This window comes from Schistocerca gregaria, chromosome 1 (genome assembly GCF_023897955.1).
Source record: "Schistocerca gregaria isolate iqSchGreg1 chromosome 1, iqSchGreg1.2, whole genome shotgun sequence".
Lineage (NCBI taxonomy): Eukaryota > Metazoa > Arthropoda > Insecta > Orthoptera > Acrididae > Schistocerca > Schistocerca gregaria.
This window is the reverse complement of record NC_064920.1, coordinates 2,261,586-2,289,316: the sequence shown is the minus strand read 5'-3', so window position 1 is coordinate 2,289,316 and position 27,731 is coordinate 2,261,586. Positions and strand designations below refer to the sequence as shown.

The window sequence follows — 27,731 nt, the reverse complement described above, 5'->3', positions numbered from 1 at the left end:
GCTGAGGACACTCTGGTCACACATTAGCAAATTGATGACTTGTGATGGTCGGCTGCAGGAAATTATCTGGTGCTGCAAGGAGCATATATGGTGCTGTCTGTCTTTGTGGTATATGTACAAGTGTCTGGTGGTCGATAGCTATACAAATGACATAAAAGGGGCGATTTTTGTATGGTGCAGTATACGAATTGAATGTTTACCATATCAACACGGTATGTGGTGATATATTGCTGGGTTGGAGATAGGTTTCACGCTCTAATTTTCAAGCTCCTGTCCTCAGTGGCACAGCAGTGCAATTGAATAAGAGTCTTTGCATATTTCACGACCTGTAGGCCACATTCCAAGGCTTAAATGTCGGAGCAATACGGTGATCAATGCCAAATAGCTTTTTGCCACTGAAAGTCTCGTCTGCAGAAAGAAAATAAGAAAGGCGCACAGTGTTTTTACTCTGGTGGAATTAGTAATTCGCCGCTTAAATTCAATAAGAACCAATAATTATACTCCATTCATTGCACAAGACATCCTTTGTGCCGGCAAGTGAGAGCCTCTACATAGTGATGAGAACGTTGGCGTTTTGAAGATGTTTGCCGAAAGGAAGATTTAAAGTTTTCCAGGACGGGCAACATGTGATGGACGGGTGTCACGTTAAAACCACCAGGCTGAATGCATTAGGCGCTATTCAGGGCTATTTTCGTAAACAGGTTTCCATGCAGACATGCTGAGACTTCATAAAAGCTCCTACAAAAGCCACCATTAACTATTTCTGGGAAGACATACAATTTCCAAGAGGTCGACTTGGCTCTTATTGTACATAGCCATGTGACGTCATTATAATGTTGAGAACCTTTTAGTTGGTGAGTAGCCAGACATGTTTTGAGGCGATGCATCAGCCATGTGTGCTCGGCTGGATGCATCTCGCATGTCCTGTTAGGATCGAGATGGAGAGAAAACGGTCAAATAGATTTCTGTTGCCCAATCTGTGATGTCAGCAATGGTGAACACATGTGCCGAGATGCGTTTTGCATATGGCATCAGTGTGAGCGCGTCTTGGAGGTATGTGATGTCAGTAGAACATTGTGAACCTTTTAGCTGCTATGGAAACCTCCCTCGGCGCTGGATGCACACTGCACCTACACGTCATCGCGTCAGCAATGGTGCCTAGGTGAACATGTATGTTCGACAGGAATTTCTGAGGTCTCAAGTATGAAAGGGATGCCACCGCCTCATGCTTGCAGGACCATAATGGACACCTGTATCTGGCTAGGCAGCAGTTGTGGCTCGCGGTAGTGTCAACGAGCGCGTGTGTTGGAGCCTCTGATATGTTGCGATTGAGAATAGTTGGAAAGCGATTTTTAAGTGCAAAGAGTGTTCATGCAGTGCATTGTTTTCGGCTGTTTAAGCATTGTGAGCGTGTTGCCAGAGCGTTAGATATCCATTATTTCAGTGATTTACGAGTAGTTTTCAGGTGTCCACATCAGTGTACTGTATTATTTCGGTTATTTTTAAGTAGCTTGCTGGTCTGTATGCTATTTTGACAACTTACGAAGTGATTTCGTATCTGCACATCAATGTACTGCATTATTTACGAGTAGTTTGCACGTCTGAGTGCTGTGTAGTGCATTATTTCAGTAATTTAGACGTTGTTTTCCTGCCTGCAGAGCGTTTAAAATGCGTTATTACGGTAATTTACGAGTAGTTTGCAGGTCTGTAGGCTGTGTGGGGAGACCCCAAGCATGTCTGAGCATGTGTTTTGTATCAGTGTGACAAATAAACAATGTGAAATCTGTCCATAAATAAATTTTTCCAAGATAAATAAAGTACACTCCTTCCTCTCTCCAGTAGCCCAGTGCAGGCGGAGTCATTTTCCCGCCATTTTCCCCCACCACCAAGCGTCATCTTGGATTACGTCATGGGAGGGATGTGAGCACCGTCTGGTGGTGGTACTGTGTACTATGTTCAGACGTCAAGGTGAACACACTGTTTCGTGCCATTTTCCCCCACCCCAGACCGCCATCTTGGATTACATCACAGAATGGACGACAGTGCCCTCTGGTTGTGGTACCATGTACTAGGAGGTACTAGAAGTTCTAAGGTCTCCAATTTTTTTTCTCCGGACTGGAAAGAGATAGAAACATGCGCATTGTATTAAAATGAGGCCGCGTTCATTGTCAATATATCCCAGAGGTGGCAGCACCGTACGGCAGGTAGAATTTTACTGCCAGCGACGAGAATGAGAACTGTTTTAAATACTTAAAATGGCGACGTTTTCCTTACTTGAACAGCGTGCAATCATTCGTTTTGTGACTTTGCGTGGTGTGATACCAATTGAAATTCAACGACAGTTGAAGGAGACATGTGGTGACGGAGTTATGGATGTGTCAAAAGTGTGTTCGTGGGTGCGACAGTTTAATGGAGGCAGAACATCGTGTGACAACAAACCTCAGGCTCCACAAGCCGGTCTGACGGCATGATCGAGAAAGTGGAGAGAATTGTTTTGGGGGATCGCCGAATGACTGTTGAACAGATCGCCTCCAGAGTTGGCACTTCTGAGGGTTCTGTGCACACCATCCTGCATGACGACCTGAAAATGGGAAAAGTGTCATCCAGGTGGGTGCCACGAATGCCGACAGACGACCACATGGCTGCCCGTGTAGCATGTTGCCAAGCAATGTTGACGGGCAACGACAGCATGAATGGGACTTTCTTTTCGTCGGTTGTGACAATGGATGAGACGTCGATGCCATTTTTCAATCCAGAAACAAAGCGCCAGACAGCTCAATGGAAGCACACAGATTCACTGCCACCAAAAAAATTTCGGGTAACCGCCAGTGCTGAAAAAATGATGGTGTCCATGTTCTGGGACAGCGAGGGCGTAATCCTTACCCATTGCGTTCCAAAGGGCACTACGGTAACAGGTGCATCCTATGAAAATGTTTTGAAGAACAAATTCCTTCATGCACTGCAACAAAAACGTCGGGGAAGGGCTGCGCGTGTGCTGTTTCACCAAGACCACGCACCCACACATCGAGCTAACATTATGCAACAGTTTCTTCGTGATGACAACTTTGAAGGTATTCCTCATGCTCCCTACTCACCTGACCTGGCTCCTAGTGACTTTTGGCTTTTTCCAACTATGAAAGACACTCTCCACACATTCACCAGCCGTGCTGCTATTGCCTCAGCGATTTTCCAGTGTCAAAACAGACTCCTAAAGAAGCCTTCGCCGCTGCCATGGAATCATGGCGTCAGCGTTGTGAAAAATGTGTACGTCTGCAGGGCGATTACGTCGAGAAGTAACGCCAGTTTCATCGATTTCGGGTGTGTAGTTAATTAGAAAAAAAATCGGAGGCCTTAGAACTTGAATGCACCTCGTAGGTCAGTTGGACTCCACACTGCGTGACGAACACGCTTAATGGTTGTACTGCCTCTGTTTAAATAAGGACTGCATACAAAATACTTACGTCCAGCTCTGGCCGAGTCATTTTCCCGCCAATCCCTAGGGTGAGGTGGCGGTTGGATGACTTAGGTTAGTGGAGGCAGCCCAAGTGACCTATCTTCCCCCCCGAAGTTCAAACTTCTCGCAAAAGCCGCCATTTTGGATTACGTCCTCAGATGATGTCATAGCAGCCATCTTGGATGGCGTGATCGCCTCATCTTAGAAAATGGTACTTGGGGTAATACTGGCGTATTCCCCCTAATATTGGGCATTGGTTTAAATCAATCGGAAAAGTTGAAAATTCGTGTTGATTTCAGGTCTCCTGATAACTAGGCAGATACACTGACTACTGCGCCATCTGGACACAGTGGTCGTCACAACAGCACCGACTACACTAGCATGCCTCCTGCATACCCAAAGTCTCATCTTCCCCATACATTAGTAATGTAGTGCCCCTTGCCCATTATCCTCATAACTCGCGGCATTTTGCACGGTTGTAAGCTGGCAGGATCTGGCCACTTACATGTTAGCTTTTCGACAGGGACTGGCAAGGGCACCAGGTCACGACTTTACTGACTTATGATCAATATGAGGCCCTCTCGCATAGTGTTCCCTGCATGTCTGCATGATTAAGATACTTAGTTAAAGTGTTGGTGAAAAGTGTCGTAGTTGAGAACTATGGAACATGAAGTCTGCAGCTGGCCGTAGCTAGCAAGGCCGATGTGGCCGGCAGGTAGCGGTCACCGGAAACGACGGACAATACGGCGCCAGCCGCGGTGACCGAGCGGTTCTTGGCGCTTCAGTCCGGAACCGTACGACTGCTACGGTCACAGGTTCGAATCCTGTCTCGAGCATGCATGTGTGTGATGCCGTTCGGTTAGTTAGATTTAACTAGTTCTACATCCTAGGGGACTGATGACCTCAGATGTTAAGTCCCATAGCGCTCAGAGCCATCTGAACCATTTGGACACTACGGAGCCTTTGTGGGAAGGCCAGCCTACAGAGCCGGCGAAGACGGACATTTCGTTTGCCTAGTGGCGATATGACCGACACGATAATTGGGTAGAGTCTTAAAAATGGATTTGGAGGGATTTCGGCGAAGTTAGAGCGTTCGACATCTGAGTATTCTTACGCTGCGTTTTTGTACGCGGGGAAAACGGGAGAATTGTGGAAAAACCGGACTTTGCCTTCAGGCATCGAGCGATAAGGACTTGAAGACGGCGTCTTGGCCATCGTCTTCGAAAAGGGCGGGACTTCGACTTGGACGTCGACAAGTTAGGACGCATCCAGTGAGATCTAAGATACGAATTGTTCCTCTGTGCAGAATAGTGCAGAGAGGGATTTTTCTCGTATTCGCGTTACGGGTTTTGTCAAAAGAATGTTGGCATCTGATTTCTAACTTGGAGGATTTGTGCTGTCCGCAGGGGTGGAAGTTTGAGAAGCAACTTTCTATTGAGATTACGACTGGGAGTGCTGTGATTCGGAGACGGCAGAGCCATCCGAATTATCGGTATCCTTCACCATAGGGCGAGTTGGAGTAATTGCCTTCACTATAGGTGTAGGATTGCGAATTTTTTTAGGTCGAGGTTCAGCGCGGAAGATGAATGGTCTGCATCGCAGCATTGCACCAACACGCGTTCCATGCAGAGCTTTGCGCTTGGACCTCTTTGTGTGCTCAGAAGCGAGATTTTCACCAACGCTTCACCACTTCTAACAAATTATCGAGTATTCTTGATCTTGTAGTTATCTTTACGAGGTGCCGAGTATTCATCAACATAGCTGCCGGTAACCGGCGGGCGTAATTGCAGATTAGTTAGTGTGCCATTCTCAGGAGAGTGTGAGTGGTCAAAACAATTCACATTTCTGTAATTTTTATAAATTATGGGAAATATCAAAATTAAATGCCAGTATTACAATGGAATTATCGACTTCATCGTAGCTAGCACTTAACCTTGCGAGGTGCCGGGGCTAGCAGTGTATTTAACACTAAATTCTTCTAGAATCTTCATATGTAAATGATGCTCTAAGCCTCCCCCCCGCCCCCCCCTTTCTAACTCCGACTTTGGCTGTTGCACATGGATTAAGAAGAAACGCGAACTGACTGTAATCGACCCTGCAAGTGGAGTAGAAAAGAGTTTGGCACCTGCATTAATTTAATTGGATAGAAATTAAGTAAAGTTTCATTAACGTAGTGAGAAATGAAAGGGGTGCTCTACCGAGTAACAGAATGAAAGTTCTGTCCAAAATAACAATTTGAATTATCATGACTAAACTCAAAATAGTAAACAAAACACACGAAACATTTACAATACGTGAAATTAGATACTCAAATAAATGCTGTGAAGCTCAAGTTGACCATAAACTAGATTGTGACATTTATGACAAAGTGGTATGTGGACCCAATTCCTTGCAGCTGAAATCTTAAGAGAAACACCCACCCAACCGAACATTAATTGCTGCCACAGTAGTGAGAACTCAGACAATGAAAACCCAAGACAGAACAAGTTAGAAAAGATGAACAGGCGCGCTCTGCTGAGTTCTGGTTATCACCTACCAAAATCCCTAATCTGCCGGTGCTGCGGACATACATTACCAAGCTGTCTTCTCAACTGCAAGAACACGATCTGGCATACCGGAGGCGATGGAGGTTGCTTGGACGTCCCGTCGTGGTGATGGTAATGTCGCGAGTATAGCCCGAAACAAATTATCGTGGTCTGGTTGTTCAAAATGGCTCTGAGCACTATGCGACTTAACATCTGTGGTCATCAGTCCCCTAGAACTTAGAACTACTTAAACCTAACTAACCTAAGGACATCACACGCATCCATGCCCGAGGCAGGATTCGAACCTGCGACCGGTGCAGTCGCGCGGTTCCGGACTGAGCGCCTAGAACCGCGAGACCACTGCGGCCGGCTCTGGTTGTTCCAGACTAAAGACTTCTCCTCTGAGGGAGACGAAGAAGGCCCGCCGCACAATCACTGACGGTACAGTGATTTATTTTAACAAGCGAAGTCACACAGTAACTCCGATACAGTCAATGTAGGCCAAAACTGCTCAAGACGGACAACATAGGCCGCCTGTACGCAGAATGCTCAACCGCCAACTGTACTCGGAAAGTTACGTTGAAGTCAAAACTTCAGCAACTTCGTCAAACAGTTACAATTAAATGAAAGTATATTAGACAGCCAACGGAAGGCAGGCTGTCCAGAGCAGCGACGACCGAAAGGCGAGAGCCGACTCCCTCAAGAGCACCCATACAAACCGAACATAGAACATTCCCACCCCCACGACAGTGGTCATGGTTAAACGTTCCAATCAGCGATTCTAAACCGGCGGAAAATTCCACTCTGTTGCCGAAGCACTACCATTCCACCAATGGAGATACTTGGCGCCAATTTCTCCGGAGATCAGCCGCCCCTTCTGGCCCGTCTGGGCGTGTCGCTCCCGCTCTTATGACAATGTCGGCGTCTGAAAAGCATCCACTCGACTCCCTCACATCCGTCGGCTCAACCCTTTCCAGCCCCGCAGAACACGCCTGCCACCGGACCACCCGGGTGACGAGATACGCTGCGTGGGAAGTCCGCGTGTGAAGGAATAGCGACTTTTCACCGCATGCAATTAGAGAGGTAAATCGAATTACTCAGAGTAAGGTAGAAATATGAGAGGGGGCTCATGCCACCTCTCGACCTGTCCCAGCGACTTTTACATATACCGTATTCACTGCACAGCTTGCCCAGATGGGAAGGAAAGAAGGTTTGTGATCTTCCGTGTCAGCGACGGACAAATAAGCTTACACGATGTGCATCCAAACTGAAGAGATCATTGGCCATTGTTGCCTTTAATATATAAAATCAAGGCGATGATGCCAAATGATCTCTCCGCTTTAATCGTATCTTTTCGCCTGATGCACACCAGGCTCGAACTCTGATGGGAATCTGCGAAATGCCGCGAATAGTGAGGATAATGGGCAAGAGGCTCTGCATTAGTGGTGTAAGGGATATGTTGAGAATTTAGGTTCGACAGGAGGCATGCTTCGGCAGTCCGTGCAGTTCTCAACTTTCACCATTCATTGAAATCAGTGCCCACTCACCGACAATAATTCCTTTGTGTCTTAATTCACAGTGGCTACTGGATCAACATTGTGTCTGTCTTACACATGTTCGAAAAAATAAGCACCACAAATACAGATTAACATCTCGTCAACGATTAGGTCATTAGTGATGAGGCACGGGCTCTGACTAGGAAAAGATGGCGAAGGAAATCGACCGTGTCCTTGTTAAACAAGCTATCCCAGGTATTGACCTGAGCGATTTAAGGAAGCCACGGAACACATGAATTTGGATGGCTGGACGCAGATTTGAACCGTCATTTCCTCGAATGCGAGTCCATTGTGTTAAGCACTGTGGAACCTCTAATGTAACAACAAAGTAAGTGGTCCATATGTGCTTTCAAGCCCTTTTCAGCACACGCTTAACTTGCCACAAATATCATCAGTGTGCCAGATCTAGCAAAAGTTCGATATTAGAAACAACAGCTGACAAGTACTTTCACACATACGTTGTCTAAAGATTATTTTTTTTTTACCCCGCGCACGGAATACGCGGCAGAAAGGCAAACAAACGCTACACGTGTAGAGCACGAACCAATTTCCAGGTGGTATTGGTAAGTTCCCAATGCACAGTAATAAACGATCGTATGGCATTGCTGGCAGGGAGGTCCCATCCGGGGAAGTTCGGCCGCCGAGTGCGAGCCTTATTGCAGTCGATACCACAATGGGCGACTTGCGTGCCGGTGATGAGGATGAAATCATGAGGAGGTCAAGGTCAACACAAGACCCAGTCCACGAGCGGAGAAAATCTCGAACCCGGCCGGTTATCGAACCCGGGCCCGCTTGCATGGGAGGCGAGCACGTTACCACCCAGTTAACCGGGCGTTCTGCATACTGATGTTAGAGGCTGTTCGAAAATTCCCTTTACAAACTTCTAGGACTTGTACAGGGGTGTTACTACATTATATTCTGAATAAGGACCCACATCGGGAAACGTTTCCGTTCTACCGCGGTTTCAGTTCAGATATGTTTATCTCATCCACTTCTGCTGGAGGAATTGAATTAGACGTGAGGCAGTACAATCACTAGGTAACAATTCGAGAGGAGACATAAGTAAACATCCATTTATCACAGTTTATGGAAAGATTCATTTACGAGACTCCTGTAGATACAGAGGAAGATCTCCTGGCACGAGTTCTGGGCGCTGCTTTAGCAACTGAAGAGGCATCGCGTGGGATGGAGAGTGTGTACCAGGATGTCTTGATAGGTACAATGTTTGGAACAATGGTGGTTGCCACATCGAGCCGCTGTTGCAGTGCATCAGTATTGTTCTGAACGTATAGTGTGCTGGGTTCTGTGCCGGCCGATGTGGCCGAGCGGTTCTAGGCGCTTCAGTCTGGAACCGCGCGACAGCTACGGTCGCAGGTTCGAATCCTGCCTCGGGCATGGATGTGTGTGATGTCCTTAGGTTAGTTCGGTTTAAGTAGTTCTCAGTTCTAGGGGACTGATGACCTCAGATGTTAAGTCCCATCGTGCTCAGAGCCATTTGAACCATTTTGCTGGGTTCTTTTTTGTTTTGGAATTATGTAAACATGTAATGTATAAGTGTTGATACAAACAAATGTGCTTAAGTAAGGAATGGATGTTTCGGTATGTTTCTTTTCGAACCTAGTGATTATACTACATCACGCCCAATTCAATCGCTCAATCAGAAATGGATGAGTTAGAAATCTGAATTAAAACCGTAGTAGAACGGAAATGATACGTTTCCGGGCGTGGTTTCCTATTCAAAATATTATATACTTAGTCCCCTCTACATGTCCTAGAAGTTTCCAACGGGAATTTCCGACCACCCTTTATAAATGCGAAAGTGATTCTGTGTGCTGTTTCCGCGACTAAACCGTTGGGCCGATTTCGATGAAATTTGGTATGAAGATAGCATCAGCCTTGAGGAGGAACATGGCCTACCCTTGAATCTAAATAAGTACGGAACAGAAAATCCCCTCCTACTCCTATTTGGTACGGATAACACACACTTGAGCAATGTTCTAGGAGGAATCTAATGATTGATGCCGGCCGTGGTGGTCTCGCGGTTCTAGGCACGCAGTCCGGAACCGTGCGACTGCTACGGTCGCAGGTTCGAATCCTGCCTCGGGCATGGATGTGTGTGATGTCCTTAGGTTAGTTAGGTTTAAGTAGTTCTAAGTTCTAGGGGACTAATGACCACAGCAGTTGAGTCCCATAGTGCTCAGAGCCATTTTTTTTTAATGATTGATTTGTAAGCAGTCTCCTTTGTAGACTGATCGTATTTCTCCAGTATTCTTCCAGTAAACCGACGTCTGCCACCTGCTTTAACCACGACTGAACCCATGTGTTCGTTCCATTTCGTATCCACGTTACATATTACAACCTGGTATTTGTATACGTTTACAGATTATAGATGTGACTCGTGGATATTATAATCAGAGGGTACTACATTTTTTCACTTTGTGAAGTTCACAGTTTTACATTTCTGGATATGTAAAGCAAATTGCCGTCAGTCTTTGCACCACTTCGAAATCTTATCAATATCTGACTGAATATTTACGCAGCTTTTATTCACACAGTATTTCATTTCAGATAACTGCATCATGTGCCAAACTTAATGTTGTCTAAAAGGTCATTAATATACAACATGAACAGCAAGGGTCGCAACACAGTTCCCAGGGCGCCACAAAGGCTACTTCTGCGAGCGCAGGTACAGGTAGCTTCTAGTACGTCGCAGAATGTATTTTCACATGTAGAACTACACCTATACTTTGCATTTCACAGTGAAATGCATGACGCAGGGTACATCCCATCGTACCATATACTGTATTATGCTTTCTTCCTGTTCCATTGGACTCTGAAGAGAAAGAAAAATGGTTGTTTAAATGTCTCTATGTATGCTGTAATTAATCTAATCTTGGATATGTGGTTCCTATTGGAGAGGTATAGAGGGTGTTACGGTTAATGCTAGATTCGTCGCTTAACACTGTTTACTGAAACTTAAAAAGTAGGCTTCCACGGAACAGCTGCAATCCATATTCAAGCGTCTGCCAGTTCTGACTGTTCAGCTTTTACATTAAGCTCTCACACTGGCCAAACAAAGCTGCCACCAATGATGTGGCCCATCTTTCTACATGTGTCTATTGTACCCTGTTAGTTCTGTTTGCTACGGGGTCCACACACTTGAGAAATATTCTACGACAGTTCGCAGGAGTGTTTTGCAAGCAAAGTGGTTTGGAGACGTCTTGCACAGACCTAGTATCGTACCGATGAACCGAGTGTACAACACGCCTTATCCACGAGTGAAACTATGTCATCATTCCATTTCATATCCCTACAAATATGTTATACCCAGTATCACTTGGCTAATTCACATTCCGATTCACTGATGTTGCAGTCGTACTGCGCTGAGCTGCAACTGAGATGCCAGCAGCGCATACTCTTGTAAAACTGGTGGAACTGGGACGTGTTTGAGCCGGCTCACGGATTAAGCCGTCGTCACACGAGCCGCGACGTGATCCCCAACGTGCTGCTCAACACTCAGAAACGGCTCGTGCATGCAGCACAAGTGATATATGCGATCGCAGCGCGCTCCAGCGACAGTTGTGGCTATAACTGGCTTGCAAGCCAGTTATGTTGTAACGTGTGTAATGTACGTAAATCAAAGCTTCAATACCCATCAACATGGTGTAAGGCTAAAACGAAAGTTCTATGTCCAGTCAGTAAGGACACCAGTTCATGAAAGTTCCACTACAAATAGTGTGGTACAAATTTAAAATAGTCTTCTATATAAGACAAAAATTATTTCATCATTCTTACCTTTTAACAAAACCCTAAGACCATTTTTAATTGATCACTCTTTCTGTTCTGTAGCCAAATGTTTATAACATGCGAAATACAAGAGTTTAAACGAGAAAGTCCAAACTATCTTACTGCAACTGGTGCCAGCTCCCTTGTATATAAAAGCAAACAGACACTCCTGTACTTATATTTACATAACACAGTATACTCGTATTATGTATAGCATGTAATTCTATGAAATTAACAAGATGATCCGAGAACCAGTTGGAGAACGTGAAGGCGAGTTAAAAAAATGAGAAACTGCGAGATGCAAATCAGCTAAACATCACACATCACTTTGTAAACCTGTCTCTTTTCAATACTCTCTGTAATGTACGAACTGGTATGGTAATTTACTACGTTGTGAAGGCTTTAATCGCTGATGTGTTCCCAGAATGAGATTTTCACTCTGCAGCAGTGTGTGCGCTGATATGAATCTTCTTGGCAGATTAAAACTGTATGACGGACCTAGAATCGAACTTGAGACCTTTGCCTTTTGCAGGCAAGTGCTCTACCAACTGAGCTACCCCAGCACGATTCACGCCCAGTCCTCACAGCCTTACGTCCGCCAGTACCTCGTCTCCTACTTTCCAAACTTCACAGAAGCTCTCCTGCGAACCTTGCAGAAGTAGCACTTCTGGAAGAAAGGATGTAGCGGCGACATGGCTTAGCCACAGCCTGGGGGATGTTTCCAAAATGAGATTTTCACTCTGCAGCGGAGTGTGCGCTGATATAAAACTTCCTGGCAGATTAAAACTGTGTGCCGGACCGAGACTCGAACTCGAAACCTTTGCCTTTCGCGGGCAAGTGCTCTACCAACTGAGCTACCCAAGCACGACTCACGCCCCCTCCTCGCAGCTTTACTTCCGCCAGTACCTCGTCTCCTACCTTCCAAACTTTACAGAAGCTCTCTTTGCAGAACTAGCAGCCTGCAAAGTGAAAATCTCATTCTGGAAACATCCCTCAGGCTGTGGCTAAGCCATGATTCCGCTGATGTGTTGTTAACTAACCTTTAATTATAACAAATCGTAGCGAGAAGAATGTCTTTTTGATGGCTTTTCAATATACCTTTGTCTCGAAATTGCTTACTTTCATTCCACTAACAATTCGAAAATTCTTTAAGCTCCAATACGTTTCCCTTCGTCTTATTACGATAAATCGCACCACAAACGATGGGTTTTCGAGGTAACCTCAGTCTGCTTCTGCTTTGTAACTGCGTAGCTTCATTGTACATACATTATAACATAAAAGCCACCGTACAGAGGCTTCAACCGAATGGCAATACGGCGTCTCCGGACTTTGTACTGAAAAAAATATGGCGTACGCGAGACGAAGGCGGCGCTCTTCCATCTCAGCGGTCTACGTTCAGAGTATCTATCGTGCTCGACTTCGCGATACACGTTCGGAGAGACACGCCAACGTGGTTTTCTACGCCACGGTGTCGAAAACCCGGCGCGCTCAGCGTTGGCTTCCGAATGCGAGATCAGCGCGACGTCGGCTCTGGCGTGCGCCCCTGCAGGTCGCGTGTGGCGACACGGCCGTGGCACGCCTTCATGTTCCGCCGCCGGCGCACCACACTTGGACGGTCCTCAAAGGCGCGCCCGGCGCCGCCGGAGCACAACAGAGCTAAGCTTTGGACGCCTCTCGGCTGTTAATAGAAACACAACTGCGGCGGGCGGGGTGTCGCCGCATGTCGCCGCTGTCCACCTGCGCCTTACGGACGCACCTGTACACATAAGTCACGTCAACACGGCGGTCCCTGCACCAGAACTACGCCGCAGCAGCCGGTGCTGTCCGGCATAGTCTGTAGTATTCCCTCCTCCTCACGTCGGAAACGTGACTCATTTTGCCACCACTTGCTGCAACCTGTTTTATTCCAGTGTCGACTTTTGCTGCTGTGTTTATACTATATCGTTAGTTAAATATCACGCAGAACGACTAGAAGCACTTCATTTTACTACTTTACTACCTGGTGCTGACACACTTTGCTCGGTCAACTTTTTCAAATACCTCTTCACTTCTTCCGTAAAGTCGGTCGATTCTCACAAACAATCTGCCAATACTGAAAAAAGTAACTACATCAATTTTGTCACTTTGCGTTCTCGTTTGTTGATAATATTCTCGTTCTGAAGAAATTCTTGTTCTTGTCGGCTTTCACTGCTTCGTGTCGCCATCTCTTTCTGTGATTCCACTAGAGTTTTGGTAAAGTCTTTCATACGATTGCCGGCCCTAGTGACCGAGCGGTTCAAAGCGCTACAGTCTGGAACCGCGCGAGCGCTACCGTCGCAAGTTCGAATCCTGCCTCGAGTATTGATGTGTGTCATGTCTTAGGTTAGTTAGGTTTAAGTAGTTCTAAGTTGTAGGGGACTGATGACCTCAGAAGTTAAGTCCCATAGTGCTCAGAGCCATTTGAACCATCTCACACGATTCGGAATAAAATATCGAATATCACAAACTCGCTAAATATCACGTTTAAAATCTAAATGAAGTATTCATTTTATCTCATCACCTGTGACTAACTCAGTCCATACTAAATTTGCTTTCTGATCTATCCGAAACAGTGGGTTCTACAAAACAGCATTGAGTGGGTTCTACAAAACAGCATTGAGTATTTCGAGTTCAAAAACAGTGGATATTTTTCACGAACATTCGAAATCATTCTAAACATCAGATTTCCGATTCCAGAATATCTGAGAACAGTGCACAAATTTCCAGAACATTTCTAGCTTTTGAGAACTTTCAGAACCAAGCATCGGGAAAGACGATGCCACTATTTAACACTGTCATACTCGTAATATGTTTCCTTCGGTGTTGGGAGGAATGCCACGCTTGTAACATTTCGGATACAACAATATTTTTAATTTTTTGGCTTTCGGAAGGTGCCCATACAAAGACCTCAGCTGTCGAAAGACGATACGACACCGTGCTTCAACAATTCAGAATTTTCAGTAGTCAAACCGTACCGTGATACGAAGCTACATGTTGTTAGATTAGTCATGTGACTCAATGTAGGGGATTATCGTGTCAGTTATGATGGTACGAAAGTAAGGAAAACACAACACCGAATCCTCGAGCAGGTGAAATCTCCTAACTGACTGGGAATAGAAACAGGGCCTGTTTGGTTTGTAATCTGCCTCGCTCACGCGCAGCTGTGGGGGCGACCGTCACACCATTTTAAGTGAGGCCTGCTACGCCCAAAATATTCCTTACGGGTATGACAGTCCTCACTATAAGGTAATGTGCCCCGAATATTACGCGCACTCCTGCAAAGTGTGTGTGTGTGTGTGTGTGTGTGTGTGTGAGAGAGAGAGAGAGAGAGAGAGAGAGAGAGAGAGAGAGAGAGAGAGTGGGAGTGGGAGAGCGCACGATCACGCAATGTCGCACGCGCGCTGTTTCTGCCGGCCATTTGACGTCAACCTGTTAAACGGTTATTGACCTGAAAGCCGTTTCAGGTTTGATGAAATTATCGATCAAAGTGTTCGTTTCTTTCAGGAATCCATAATACACTGAAGCGTCAAAGAAACTGATATGGGCATGTGGACTCAAATACAGAGATACGTAAAAAGGCAGAATACGGCGCCGCGGTCGGCAACGCCTATATAAGACAACTAGTTTCTCTCGCACTAGTTAGATCGATTACTGATGCTACAATGGCAAGGTATCGAGATTTAAGTGAGTTTGAACGTGGTGTTAAAGTTGCCGCACGAGCGATGGGACACAGCATCTCCGAGGTAGCGATGAAGTCAGGACTTCCCCGTACGACCATTTCACGAGTGTACCGTGAATATTAGGAACCCGGTAAAACATCAAATCTCCGACATCGCTGCGGCCGGAAAAAGATCCTGCAAGAACGGGACCAACGACGACTGAAGAGGACCGTTCAACGTGACACAAGTGCAACCGTTTTCACAAATTTCTGCAGATTTCTGTGCAGTGCTATCAACAAACGTCAGCGTGCGAACCATTCAACGGAACATCTTCGATATGGACTTCCAGAGCCGTAGGCCCACTCATGTACCCTTGATGAGTGCACGAGACGAAGCTTTACGCCTCGCCTGGGCCCGTCAACACCGACATTGGACTGTTGATCACTGGAAGCATGTTGCCTGGTTGGACGAGTCTCGCTTCAAATTGTATCGAGAGAACAGACGTGTACGGCTACGGTGACAAACTCATGAATCCACGGACCCTGTGTGTCAGCAGGGGACTGTTCAAGCTGGTGGAGGCTCTGTAATGGTGCGGGGCGTTTGCAGTTGGAGTGATGTGAGACCCCTGACACGACTCTGACAGGTGACACGTACGTAACGGTTCTGTCTGATAACCTGCATCCATTCATGTCCATTGTGAATTCTGACGGACTTGGGCAATTCCAGCAGGACAACGCGACGTCCCACACGTCCATAATTGCTACAGAGTGGCTGCAGAAACAATCCTCTGAGTTTAAACACTTCCGCTGGCCACCGAACTCCCCAGACATGAACATTATTGAGCGTTTCCGGGACGCCATGCAACGTGCTGTTCAGAAGAGACCTGCACCCGCTCGTCGTCTTACGGATTTATGGACAGCCCTGCAGCATTCATGGTGTCATTTTCCTCCAGTACTACTTGAGACATTATTCGAGTCCGTGCCACGTCGTACTGCGGCACTTCTGCGTGCTTGCGGGTGCGCCACACGAGGTTAGGCAGGTGTACCAGGTTCTTTGGCTCCTCAGTGCAGTTCCACGTGGCTCACAGAGACACTTAAAGAAATATATTTTATAAATAAACATATGTCGACTGTTCTTATTTCGGTTTTTTGTTCCACATACGTATTTCGAAACTTATGCTCCATCTTCAGGATATCCGTTCTCCAACGAGGCTTTTCGTCACCTGCAATTTGGAAAATATCATTCACTGACCCTTCGCGGTGAAAATTCTCTATAGTTTTTGGTTTTCATTGTACACATATCGTCAACAAACTGACATATCAAATCATGTAGTGAAGCAGATTTTACTGGTAAGCAAATGCGACTGCGTCACCAGTTCATTAGGAAATGTCCCAAGTGAAAATTGGAAACCCTGAAGAGCGAGCAAAACCTAAATAGACTCAGTTGACGACGGACTTGTGTTGATGAAATATAATCTGCTATGTATAAGAGACTGCTTTTAGCGATATGTGATTGCCGTATACCTCTACGCTTTCTTACACGACGATGAGTCAAATCATGTTAAAATCGAGTTAGCCGGCGAAGTAGTCACAACACTGACCTGATAACACTGACCTAATATTCAAGAGAACACAGTGCGATAACACTTGTCGGCAATCGTTAAAATAAATAAATTTTTCTCTGCCATGCAGCCTCCTCTAGTGATTAAAGTGCCACAAGCTTTCGTGCAAATCCTCCTTGACCAATGCCAAGTGGAGTGACTGCTGGTGGGGTACCGGTGTGCCCTTGCACACGGCATTGTCACGTATGAGCATAAAGTCCCTTCTCGTTCGATGCGTCCACGTCGTCCTCGAGATCTCGGTATTCCATGTTGCGCTAAGCAGTACGGCGACGTCTCTGTTAAGAGGCGTGATAGCATGGGATGTCACTGGGAACATTACACCACCTATTCTGGTTCGCACTGCCGGTAATTTCGACAGCAGTCATTACATTTCTGACGTTTCAAAAGCAGTGGCTGTGCCCTTTCCTAGAGCTCTCCACGACGTTATCTTTCAGCAAGATTACGCTAAACCAACCACTGTCGTGATCTATCTCGATACAAAGGATGTTTCACTGTTGCCCCGGTCAGCACGTTCTCCAGATTTCTTACCCACCGCAAACATCTGATCATGTCACCACTCACCAAAACAGCATGGGATGGAGTATCTATGCTCAGTTCCTCTCGATGCTTAAGCGGATTAGATATACTGTTGCTGTCAGACGTAGCAGATCTATGTACTAAATATCGCAATCCTGCAGTTTCCCAAAGCACGTACTAATTTAATTATGTATTCTATGTATTACAATGTATAACACAATAAGTAAGATTGCGTTGTTATCCTTTCTGGAGCTGCTGTTTCAAATGCCAGCAGAGTGTACGTCACGAGTTTAGCAAATTTAATTTGCTATTTCTTTTTGCGCAATGCAGAGACTGTCAGTCGTACTTTTTCATCTATGCAGAGGGATTGTGCAGTGTCCTCGCGTCGCACTCGCGACCACTGCAGTTTAAGTCTGCACCACAGTTCGCTATAAACCATTCTTTACAAAGAACTGTCAGCTCCCACGCACGACAAGGAGCCCAGAAGAACTGGACTGCCGCCATGACATCTTGCCAGCGTGCCAGAGGCTCAGGATCGATGAGCGAGCTCTAGCCACACTTGAAAGGGTGTCCTACACGCTAAAAAGAGCCTTTAAGAAACACCTAGATGTTTAGAGAATAAGCGAGGAGCAGATTTTTGGCAAGCGTAAGTGCGAAATGCATTAGCAATAACCCGTGGCTAGAATGTCTCGTTAAACTAGAGCCTAAAGCACACCGAATTAACAAGGCAAGCTGCAGACATCGTGATGTACAGCCACGACTTTTTAGCACACCTGCCCGTATTTATCTACGTTTGAATTCCAAAAGACATGATACAACGCACCGACAAATTGTGCATTTTAATCATTACTGCAAATAATTTGAATTTGGCTGTGGGTTGGTAGTATGGAATGCGAGCAGGAAGTCAGTGACCATTCCCGCAGACCTTCATACTCTGGCGTTATTTCGCTGCAACATGTGTTACGGTAGAGGAGCATAGCGGAATGGGGTACGGTGTTGCTCGTAAGTTAGCCAAGATGGTGGCGATGACGTCATCAGCTGACTTCAGGCAGGCGGGCGTGGCACTTTCCGCCATCTTGGATAATGATACTTGCATCATCAGCTGACGTCACAACCGTCATATTGGATAACATCATCAACAGACGTCAGCTGATGACATCATCCAAGATGGCGGCCGTGGCGTCAGTTGATGACATCATCCAATATTACGGCCACGATGTCAGCTGATGACGCAAGTAACGTTATCCCCCCCCCCCTTCCACGACCCCCTGCCACACACACCACCCCCTGGCAGAGCGATGCAACCTCTACTAACCTAAGAAAATGGCGGGAAAGAGAGGTCACTTGAGTTACTTCCACTAACTCAAGTCACCAGATTGACACCTCTTCCTATGGATTGGCGGGAAATGGCTATAATGTTAGATCGCTTGCGTTTACAACCTATCAGTTGTATGGAATGTAGCGCTGTTAATATTTCAATGTAAGAAATATAGTTCAAGCGCATGACATACATCCTTCTTCCCGGTTTCTCTATGATAAACTACATTACCGAACCATAAAACGAAAAAACTACTGCCTTAAAACATCAGCTGTGTGTGATATGAGCATCATATAGCTTCCACTGTTCACATCCGATCACAGTCCAGAAATTGTACTATGCCTGCCTCAGCCCTATATAAAGTGATCGTTAATAATGGGGAATACCTCTTACAAGAAAACAGATAAATGCATAGCAGCACCGTCTGACATGTGAATTTACAAGTCATACCGCCACTAACATTGTAAACAGCACATCTGTCAACCAGATATACACAGGGGATTGCAGTGTCTCACAAACACCTATCGCTAACTTAGTTATGAAACTGAGGTATCGACTTTACACTTAAGATGCGACAGAAGAATGGAGTACGTTACATAAATCTTCGTTCGTTTAGAGCAATGTGTCACGTACGTCACACATGAGATGGAAGTCCTCTGATAACCGAGAGGTTTACTGTTAACGATTGCAAGCAGAAAATTTTGGAAATATGTGGTAAGGTTTTATGGGACCAAACTGCTGAGGTGATCGGTCCCTATGCGTAAACACAATTTAATCTAACTTACACTAAGGATGACACACACACATCCATGCCCGAGGGAGGACTCGAACTGCGACACGGAAGCTGTGTGGACCGTGACGAGACGCCTCAGACTGCGCGGCTACCCGCACCGTGATCACAAGTGGTCACTGTTCTCAGACCCACACACAACAAGTGGTTGCATACGAGTCGAATGCAGGCTATGTCACACATCTGATGCATCCTGACGGAACACCAGAAAAAGAGTGGTCAAAAACCCGCAGCAACTTCTCCCCCCCCCCCCCCCTCTCTCTCTCTCAGTCTACCATTAAATCGCACCTTGTTACAACCCTATCTCAACCAACCAATCCATTCACTTTATGTCGTCCTATATCGCAGATGCAAGTGATTTAGAGGCTGATGGTTCACTGTCTTCCTGAAAAGCGTCAAATACAGTAGACAACTCGTGTGTATCACTGTTACCTCAATCGACATGCATTAGAATGATAACTCGATGGATAAAAAGTGACTGTTTCTCTACTTCCCTTCGCTTCCATGTCCATGTTTACTCGGATACCTCTTGCTGTCGCATGCTTGTTCCCATGTACAAATTATTCAGCACGAAGCAGAAGATGCACAAGTACTTCCTCAATTTTTTCTGCATTTCCGTGTATGTTCAGTCAATTTATACCTATACGCCAGTCTTTTCCCACAATTCTGTCGATTTAATGTCAGTTCCATCTATACGATCATGCTATAACCTTTCGTTCTGTGTTCTAACACTGCTTGTAAATGTAGTATATCTGCCCACACGTAGCCCAAATGCACTGATCAGGAGGCGTAGTATAGCACTGTAATCGATTGTATACAGTCACCTCCACATTTGGAGAGCATCTGTATATGCTCATGTGTCGCAGATGGCTCGCAAGTAAGAATGCATTCGACGTTAGTCTGTGCTATTTTCGTAAACAGATTCTGTTAGAACAAGAATTTGCATGCATAGAAGCTGAGACTTCATGAAAACTCTTACAAAAGCGAGCGTTAACCATTTCTGGCACACTATACAATTTCCGAGAGATCGACTTGGTTCTTATTTTTACATAGCCATGTGATATCATTATAAGTTTGAGAACCTTGTTAGATGTGCTTGCGGTGGTTTGTAGCTATGCGAGCACATTTTGCAGCACTGTGTCATTTACGCTTGGCTAGACACGTCTCACGTGTTCCGTTAGGAATCGCGAGTGCTGCAACAGTTTTCTATAGCGTTTGACAGGGTGAGCTGCTCTGCAATTAGATCTTCGCTGGACCGGAGGTAGAGAGAGGGATCACAGTAGCAGCAGCAAACGCACTTACGTGTGGCCCAGAGGATGACTTGGCGCGTATTTTGATAGACGTGTGGCTTCAGTACAACACTTGGATAACTTTCACATGCCGTCGGCAGCGGCATGAGGATGATGGCTCTGGTGGTGGCTCGCGCCGTTGGAGCGTCAGCACTCTGCAAATAGGTCTTCACCCCCATCCCGTTGCGTCAGCAATGGTGCCTAGGTGGACACATTTCGAGAGGAATTCCTCAGGTACGAAATATGAAAGGTATGTCGCCGTCCATGCTTGCAGAACAAGAACGGTCACCTGTGCGTCACTTCACTGGGGGTGCATACCGACTTCAGGGTGAATGCGCGGTCCAGTGGACAGTGTGTACTAGACCCAGACCTCGTGGTGAACACACTGTTTCCCGCCATCTTAGATAATGGTACTTGCGTCATCAGCTGACATCATGACGCCATCTTGGATTACGTCATGGATGAGAGTGCCCTCTGGCAGTGGTACTGTGTACTAGGTCACTTGGAGTCCGGACCTCGTGGCGAAGACACTGGATGGTGGTACTTTAAATAAAGACTGGTGCTTGCAAAATACAGACTTATTCCAGCACAGACCGAGTCCTTTTCTCGCCAATCCCTAGGAAGAGATGGCGGTCTCAAAGCTTTCACATATTTCGCGCGAACTTTAGTACACTATGAAACTTAGTACACTATGTTGCGTCCGTCTGCTGCCATCGCCAGTAAATACAAGTTCGCACAGGAGATGTTCTTGTGCGAGAAATACTCCGTATTTATTGATTGAAACTGCAGTGTATCCCCATTTTAAAACAAAGTTCTGACTACCAATGTAACGGAAAACACGAGGACCGAAATACTATCATTTATATGACAGGATAAATCTCCGTGAAATCAAATAACTCGTATGGATATAGATTTTGATGAGCCTAGACATTTCTGTTCAACGTCAGATGGAGATATCGAAACTGCAACTCAAAAATGATGGTTTATGGGGTTCACATGAAAACTTACATTGCCTGTCACAAGTGGTAACGAGATGGATTTAGAACATCACTGTGCTCGTTTGGAAGAACATGTAATATCTATTTTAAAGAGCCTTTGCTTCTGAGTAATGCTGACATTTATGAATATTGGGCATCTAGACTATATACTGCTGTGGCACTTCTTGCATGCTCGCTGGGGCCCTACACTATATTAGGCAGGTGTGCCGGCCATATGGACCTACAGTATCAATAGCTACCAGTGATTCCAAGTGAGTGCAGCCTGGAGGCCTGCACTTGCTGCCATTAGATCCCACCGTGAAATATAAGCGTTTCCGATGCTGGTCCGCCCCAGTATAGTAGCTACTAACCTTGGTAGGTTCGATTCTCGGCGTGGTCGGGGATTTTCTTCACTCGAGGACTGGGCGTTGTGTTGTCCTTACCTTCGTACCGTCGTAACTGGCACGAAAATAGCCTGCATGAGGTAACATGACGATCCTACGCCTTTGTAACTTGGTACCAGGGTATGGCATCGCCTTAATAAATGTTTTGAACTGTCAAAACACACTGTCGCACCTTACACTGTTACGATGGCTGCACGCGCTCGTCCAGCACCGCAGACCACAGCTGGGTCACGCGCGTGGAGCTTACGAGCGGCACCAGCGTCACGAGACCTCCCAAGTACGAACACCGGCACTTGCCACTTGTCAGTGATAACCAGCAATCCCCACCTGATCAAGTCCAACAGGTACTTCGAGATAATACACAACGCGACACGGCGACAGACCCGAGGCCGTATTTTTAACACAAGTATGGCCAGAACATATGTCGAAGTCTGTAGTGGAGTGTAAGCAGTGACGAATCTTGCTAACTGTTCAAAATTTTGCAAATATCTCGAAGTGAATATTCGTCTGACTGACACGTCTAATACCTCTGGATGTTTCGAAGCGTTGTTTCTGTTATCAATTCGCCCAAAATAAAGTTATAGACAGTTTTAAGTAGCAAGCTAATTTCGCCGAGTCTACTATAATTTTATACGTCCATTTTCACTCAAATTACATGATAATGAGCAATCCCGATATACTGGACTCAAGAAACATAATCAAAATATAGAATAATCATACATAAAAAATTCATTGTATTGAAAAGAAGTGCAAAACTAACTCATCGCAAGTTACGGAGAAGAGAAACAACAGTTGTCAGATACTGTTTGCAGTAAATGCGAGGAAAATGCTAAGCAGGCACAGATAGTTGGCAGAGGGTTACGTCGGAAAGCAAGGCAAGTGTAATTCACTGTAGCTGTCAGACTTCTTCCCGTTGAGAAACTCTTTCTAGACGCGGTCATCAAGTGCTGTAGATCTTTACATGGCGTTCTCAACGTAACTGCATGTAAATAAATATGTATGAAGAATTTTCACTATTGACGTACTGCGGCACCGACAGCTAGTGCTTCCGCGTCACACTAAGATGTCGGTAATACAAGATATTTAGCAAAATAAAAATATATAAATACACTCTTGCTTAAAATAGGGCATATTAGAAAATTTGTCGATATCGTCAAACCTTAAAGTAACATACACATTCAAACACGTTAGGTACCTTCACGTCACTCGGACTTGAATGTGTGTCTGGAAAGCTAAAAATCTCCAGTCCAGTTTTATGCATTTCCTCGTTAAGCGTACCATTCATTTGATGCAGTTTTCTTCCGTAATCTGTAGATCAAACAAAATGACTTAGCAAAGCAACAGTCTGATGACTGTGTTGGTCAATGACGTTGTTCATTTTTATTGTACCGTTCCTCACACAACACTTAGGGTGTCTGGCGACATATTGTTGTTTAGAAACACTGGAATTGTTGTGGATCAAAATATCGTCTACAGAATGCAGTGATGCCACGGTATGTTCACGTGGGAACTTGAAGTAATTTGTCCAGTAGGAATAATAATAACAGAACTAATAAAACACCTTGAGATTCCCACTCGAATACCGGGAAGCAGTGGACCACGGTCATACCCTCAGACAAACTCCTGTTGCGAACAACTAGGGGTTGTGTTCGCCAGAACACGACGCATTCTACACAGCGTCCAAAACATACTGGAATGCAATTACTGCGTCGTGGTCTGGGAGATACTGTGAGAAATTCAAAAACATATGGCATATTTATGGAAGAGAGTCGATGTCTGTCGAACATAGAACCAAGATAGTGGAATTTAGATTCCACGTTTTCTTGGTGCGACGATCTCTGATGTCCATTCGCACAAAACTGAGAGAATGGAAGGAGAAGAGATGGTCTGGGTGGAATGGTGTCTACATGTGCCAGACATGGATCCCATAGAGCAGTCAAGGGAGGCTCATTTTTGGAACACAGCCTACAACCACCATAGAGACAGAAGTGATGACACTTTTTGCAGGACCTGACCATCATTTTGCAGGACAATGCTCAACCACGTAAAGTACAAGCTGTTACTGATTTGTTCGACGTGATGGGCCTGCGAAGTGCTATACCACCTACTGCCCTCCCCTGACTTAAGCCCTCGTAAGTTCAGCTGAAGGGAACACTTCACGGCATTCGCTTCCGAACTGCTACAAATTCGTTGGACAATAGACCGCGCCGCTCGAACTGCCAACACAACTGGCACTGCTAAGAGTATCCTACGACTTCCACATCGCTGGCAACTGGTTATACACAATGCTGGTGACTACTTTGAAGGTCAGTAAAACTTTGAAAGACGTATCTATTTTGTACGAGTTGTAAATAAATAGTTGCCACTATTAAAGTTCCAACCCTCGCAGTTTGATCGTTTGCTTATCTTCACGGATGTTACAAACATCATTTCTGACTCCTGGATGTGCCGCTCTTATTGTCTCCTTGTGACGCATAATTTGCATGCATGCATGCAACGGTGTAGGAATTGGCACTGTTTTGGCAACTTTCATGTTCTTTCTTTCTGAGTTTTGTCCCTCAAGTATCTGTTTATTGCTCCACACGCTCTGCTTTACTGTGACGGCTTGATGCATTTAAGGTGGTAACCCCATCTTCAAATTCACCCAGTGTGGTGCTTCCAATGGACCCAGGCATTTATTTTATTGAAAGTTCTCAAAATAACAAACCACACTGCAGGGTTAAATAGACGAAACACATACGAACACACAATTTTTTAGCACTCTGGTGGACAGTAGCCCAGTCTGACGCAGCTCCTGTATTGCTATCCGTGGAATCATCCGACTTACTAATCTGTTGACACGATTGGGGCAGGACGGAGAAAATGAAACCTCTCGTCGCAGCATAACACCATTCCAGTTGAAGATTTTTGTTTTTTCGTATCCTGTTTTCGTCCACTGCTGCTAATCACTGATGTACAGAGTAAATTTAGCCTCTAGTTGTTGATATGGTTAAAAAACTGCAATGCGTCAGAGCATTCACTATCTGTACTGGCGTATGTCTGATGGCAAACACATCACTCTGACATCCTACTAATTTATTCCCATTTCTGGTCATTTCTACAATTTAATTACACCTCTTACTGATTAAAGTTTTCCAACACAACTATGTGCCTTCGTAATAAAGCTCCCTTCTTCTCTGTATTAGCGATACATCCGGGAATAGTAAAATGAGACTCCAAACTCACTAATTTACACTTATGTGACCAGCTTGTTTTTATCACATAGGCTTTCTACACAAAAATAATATCCATAAGTCGTACAACAACGTCTCTAGCACATGCTGAGGTGAACTATCCGCATATCCACGCAACATTTTATTTGATGCAGCAGGAAGACACTGGCGCCTGCGCTGTGTGTGTTAGCTTTGGACGGGACTCGCGCAACACGAAGCCACACACGAACACATACTGCACGACATGCACTTGTTGGGATAAAATTAGTCTAGTGTGCTGTTACGGGATTAAGGAAGGGGCTCTCGGAGCTTGCGGTTCTTTTACCTTTAAGCTCTTCCTCTGTAAACTCTCTTTTTGGAAGCGAATCTTGCTGAAAAAGAAGATAATTAAATTAATGACCGATGGTCAATTTCATGTCAACGATTTCACCTACAAGACCAAACATCCGTTAAAAACATGACTGTACTATTAACATACATAGAGAAAGAAGACACCAAGAACTGCGCCATTTCTAAAGGCAAGAACGTACAGTACCATTATCCGTTTATATCGTGCATTCACTGTCCATGCAAAAAGTTATCTCGGAAAAAGGTGCCACACAAGATACTGCCTGACTCGTGTTGACTGCGTGCATGCAGTGGATACGTGCGAAGTAAATAAAGTACGTCACATTCGCTTGACGACATGCGCCAAGTCGAGAGTTAGTTCGGTGTTTCTAACGACACTGTAGTCTGTTACTAAATCTTTTCGAGTATATGCCGGCCATCGTGCTTCGTTTAGAGAAGTAGTTCCGCGAACATTTTGATAGCGTTATTTTGCATATTGTAGCTGTATGTTCTTCTGACTCATCATTTGTAAATTACAGAAAGCGTATGATAGGTCCAAAAGTGTTGGTTTATGTGAAATATTTTACGAACACTTTCAGCATTAGGTATATCGCTTAGGCACCAAAAAAGTCACTATCCCATCTCACGCCAATCAGATGCCATGCGCACTACTTTCACTTCCGATGATATTTTCCTATTGAGAACTATTTACTAGGTTCTAGGAACCTAGCTGTCCTACTTGGAGTTATCACGTATTTTGTTTATCACACAGCAGTGTGGAACTGTATCAAAGATTCTCCAACAGTCAGCAAACACGGCTTAAACCTCAGGTTCATTATCTGCAGCTTTCTGGGTCTATACAGTGAATATAGCAAGCTGATTTCCACATAATTGGTGTTTATTTATTAAGTCTTGATTCTGGCAGAGGAGTTTGTCGGTACACAAAACAGCCACGACACATTAGAATAAAGTGTGCTCCATAATTCTATGGAAAACTGACACTAGTGAGATAGCTCAACAATGATGCCGTACAACACGTTCCTGGAATAGAATAAGCGGCTCATAGTACAACACAAACCTTTTCCACGTTTACCTGAACGTTGACTTGGCATGGTACTCATTAAACGCATTACCCACAGTGTGGAATATCAGCATCCTCTAAAACTCAACGTGGTTCAATTGAAGCATCAAATCGAAAGAATCCTCGAAGTAATACCTCAAAACCCATCAATCGCCTAATTACACATATGCGGTGAAAAAGCAGCACCCTATCTGTACAAGCAAATAATTAAAAGTCTCGCCTATGAGCTCACATCTGTACAACTGTCGAAATTCACCAAAACTGAAAAGGTAACTAATGTCAGGGAGCGAATCTAGGACATCCCAGGGTTGGATTCCAATAACTAAAAGTAATAAGACACACAACAAAATAGCAAAAATTACCTTATCAGGACTCGAACCTAGAATCTCCCAGGTGCGAACCCTACGTGATAGGCGTGTCTCCGTCATTTTAGTTTAACCATCGAAAATTTTCAATAATGTATACATTAAGAAAAATTTGAAGAAAGGATAACTATCAGGTGCGTTTATTCTTCTCCGTCATACCTGAAAGCTTCTAACATCATCACGGACTCGCCCTATATAAAAATTGGGCTTTTTGTGTTGTACGATTCCATCCGGCAATCATCACAATAAAATAATTAAGAGTATATTGTCAAAAGGATTTGCTAACTTGCTGACATTAAGAAGTTTGGTCATTCCTCTTATGAACAGAAAATGACTAAATTTAGGCGCTGAAATTATACGAGATTCATACCCTCTGATCTGTGGATGACACTAGATTGTAAGTGCAGTACATTGCAGCTAAACACGTTTAATTATTTAATTATGTACTTAGAGAAGTTTGCCAGTGACTCAGTTCATTCCTAAAGTGTACATAATTAAAGATACATAGATAATGAGAATCTATACTTAAACACAGGTAGCTTATTCCTGTTCTGGTACTTACACCATAATATGGCCATAAATACACTTAAACGTCGGATAATTGGCGTTATAAGGAAAATTTATGTGTGCTATACACACAATTATTTCGAATCGACGTGAGTTTTTTTTATTAACTTGCATAAAGCGTGATAGCTCACGATTGGTATTGGATAAAGAATGAATCTCCGTGTTCTACGGCGTATTTCATTATCATAAGCAATTTTTGCAACTGCGAAGCCATGGCCCAAGTATGGTGTCTTCAAAGTTTTACAGAGAAGGAGACCATGTACATC

At 44.9% G+C, this 27,731-nt stretch overlaps 1 protein-coding gene across 5 annotated transcripts in view; it reads right to left on the bottom strand.

The window, feature by feature from the left end:
• LOC126319460 (calcium-binding protein E63-1) overlaps positions 1–27,731 on the bottom strand; it is a 575,661-nt gene that overhangs the window by 361,191 nt on the left and 186,739 nt on the right. For 4 of the 5 annotated variants that reach the window (XM_049993519.1, XM_049993603.1, XM_049993525.1 and 1 more), the window contains one exon: positions 25,451–25,496. The exons of the other annotated variant lie outside the window; for it this stretch is intronic. In XM_049993519.1, the coding sequence (XP_049849476.1) occupies positions 25,451–25,496 (46 nt within the window). The remainder of the gene's footprint in view (positions 1–25,450; positions 25,497–27,731) is intronic. 5 annotated transcript variants of the gene reach the window in all.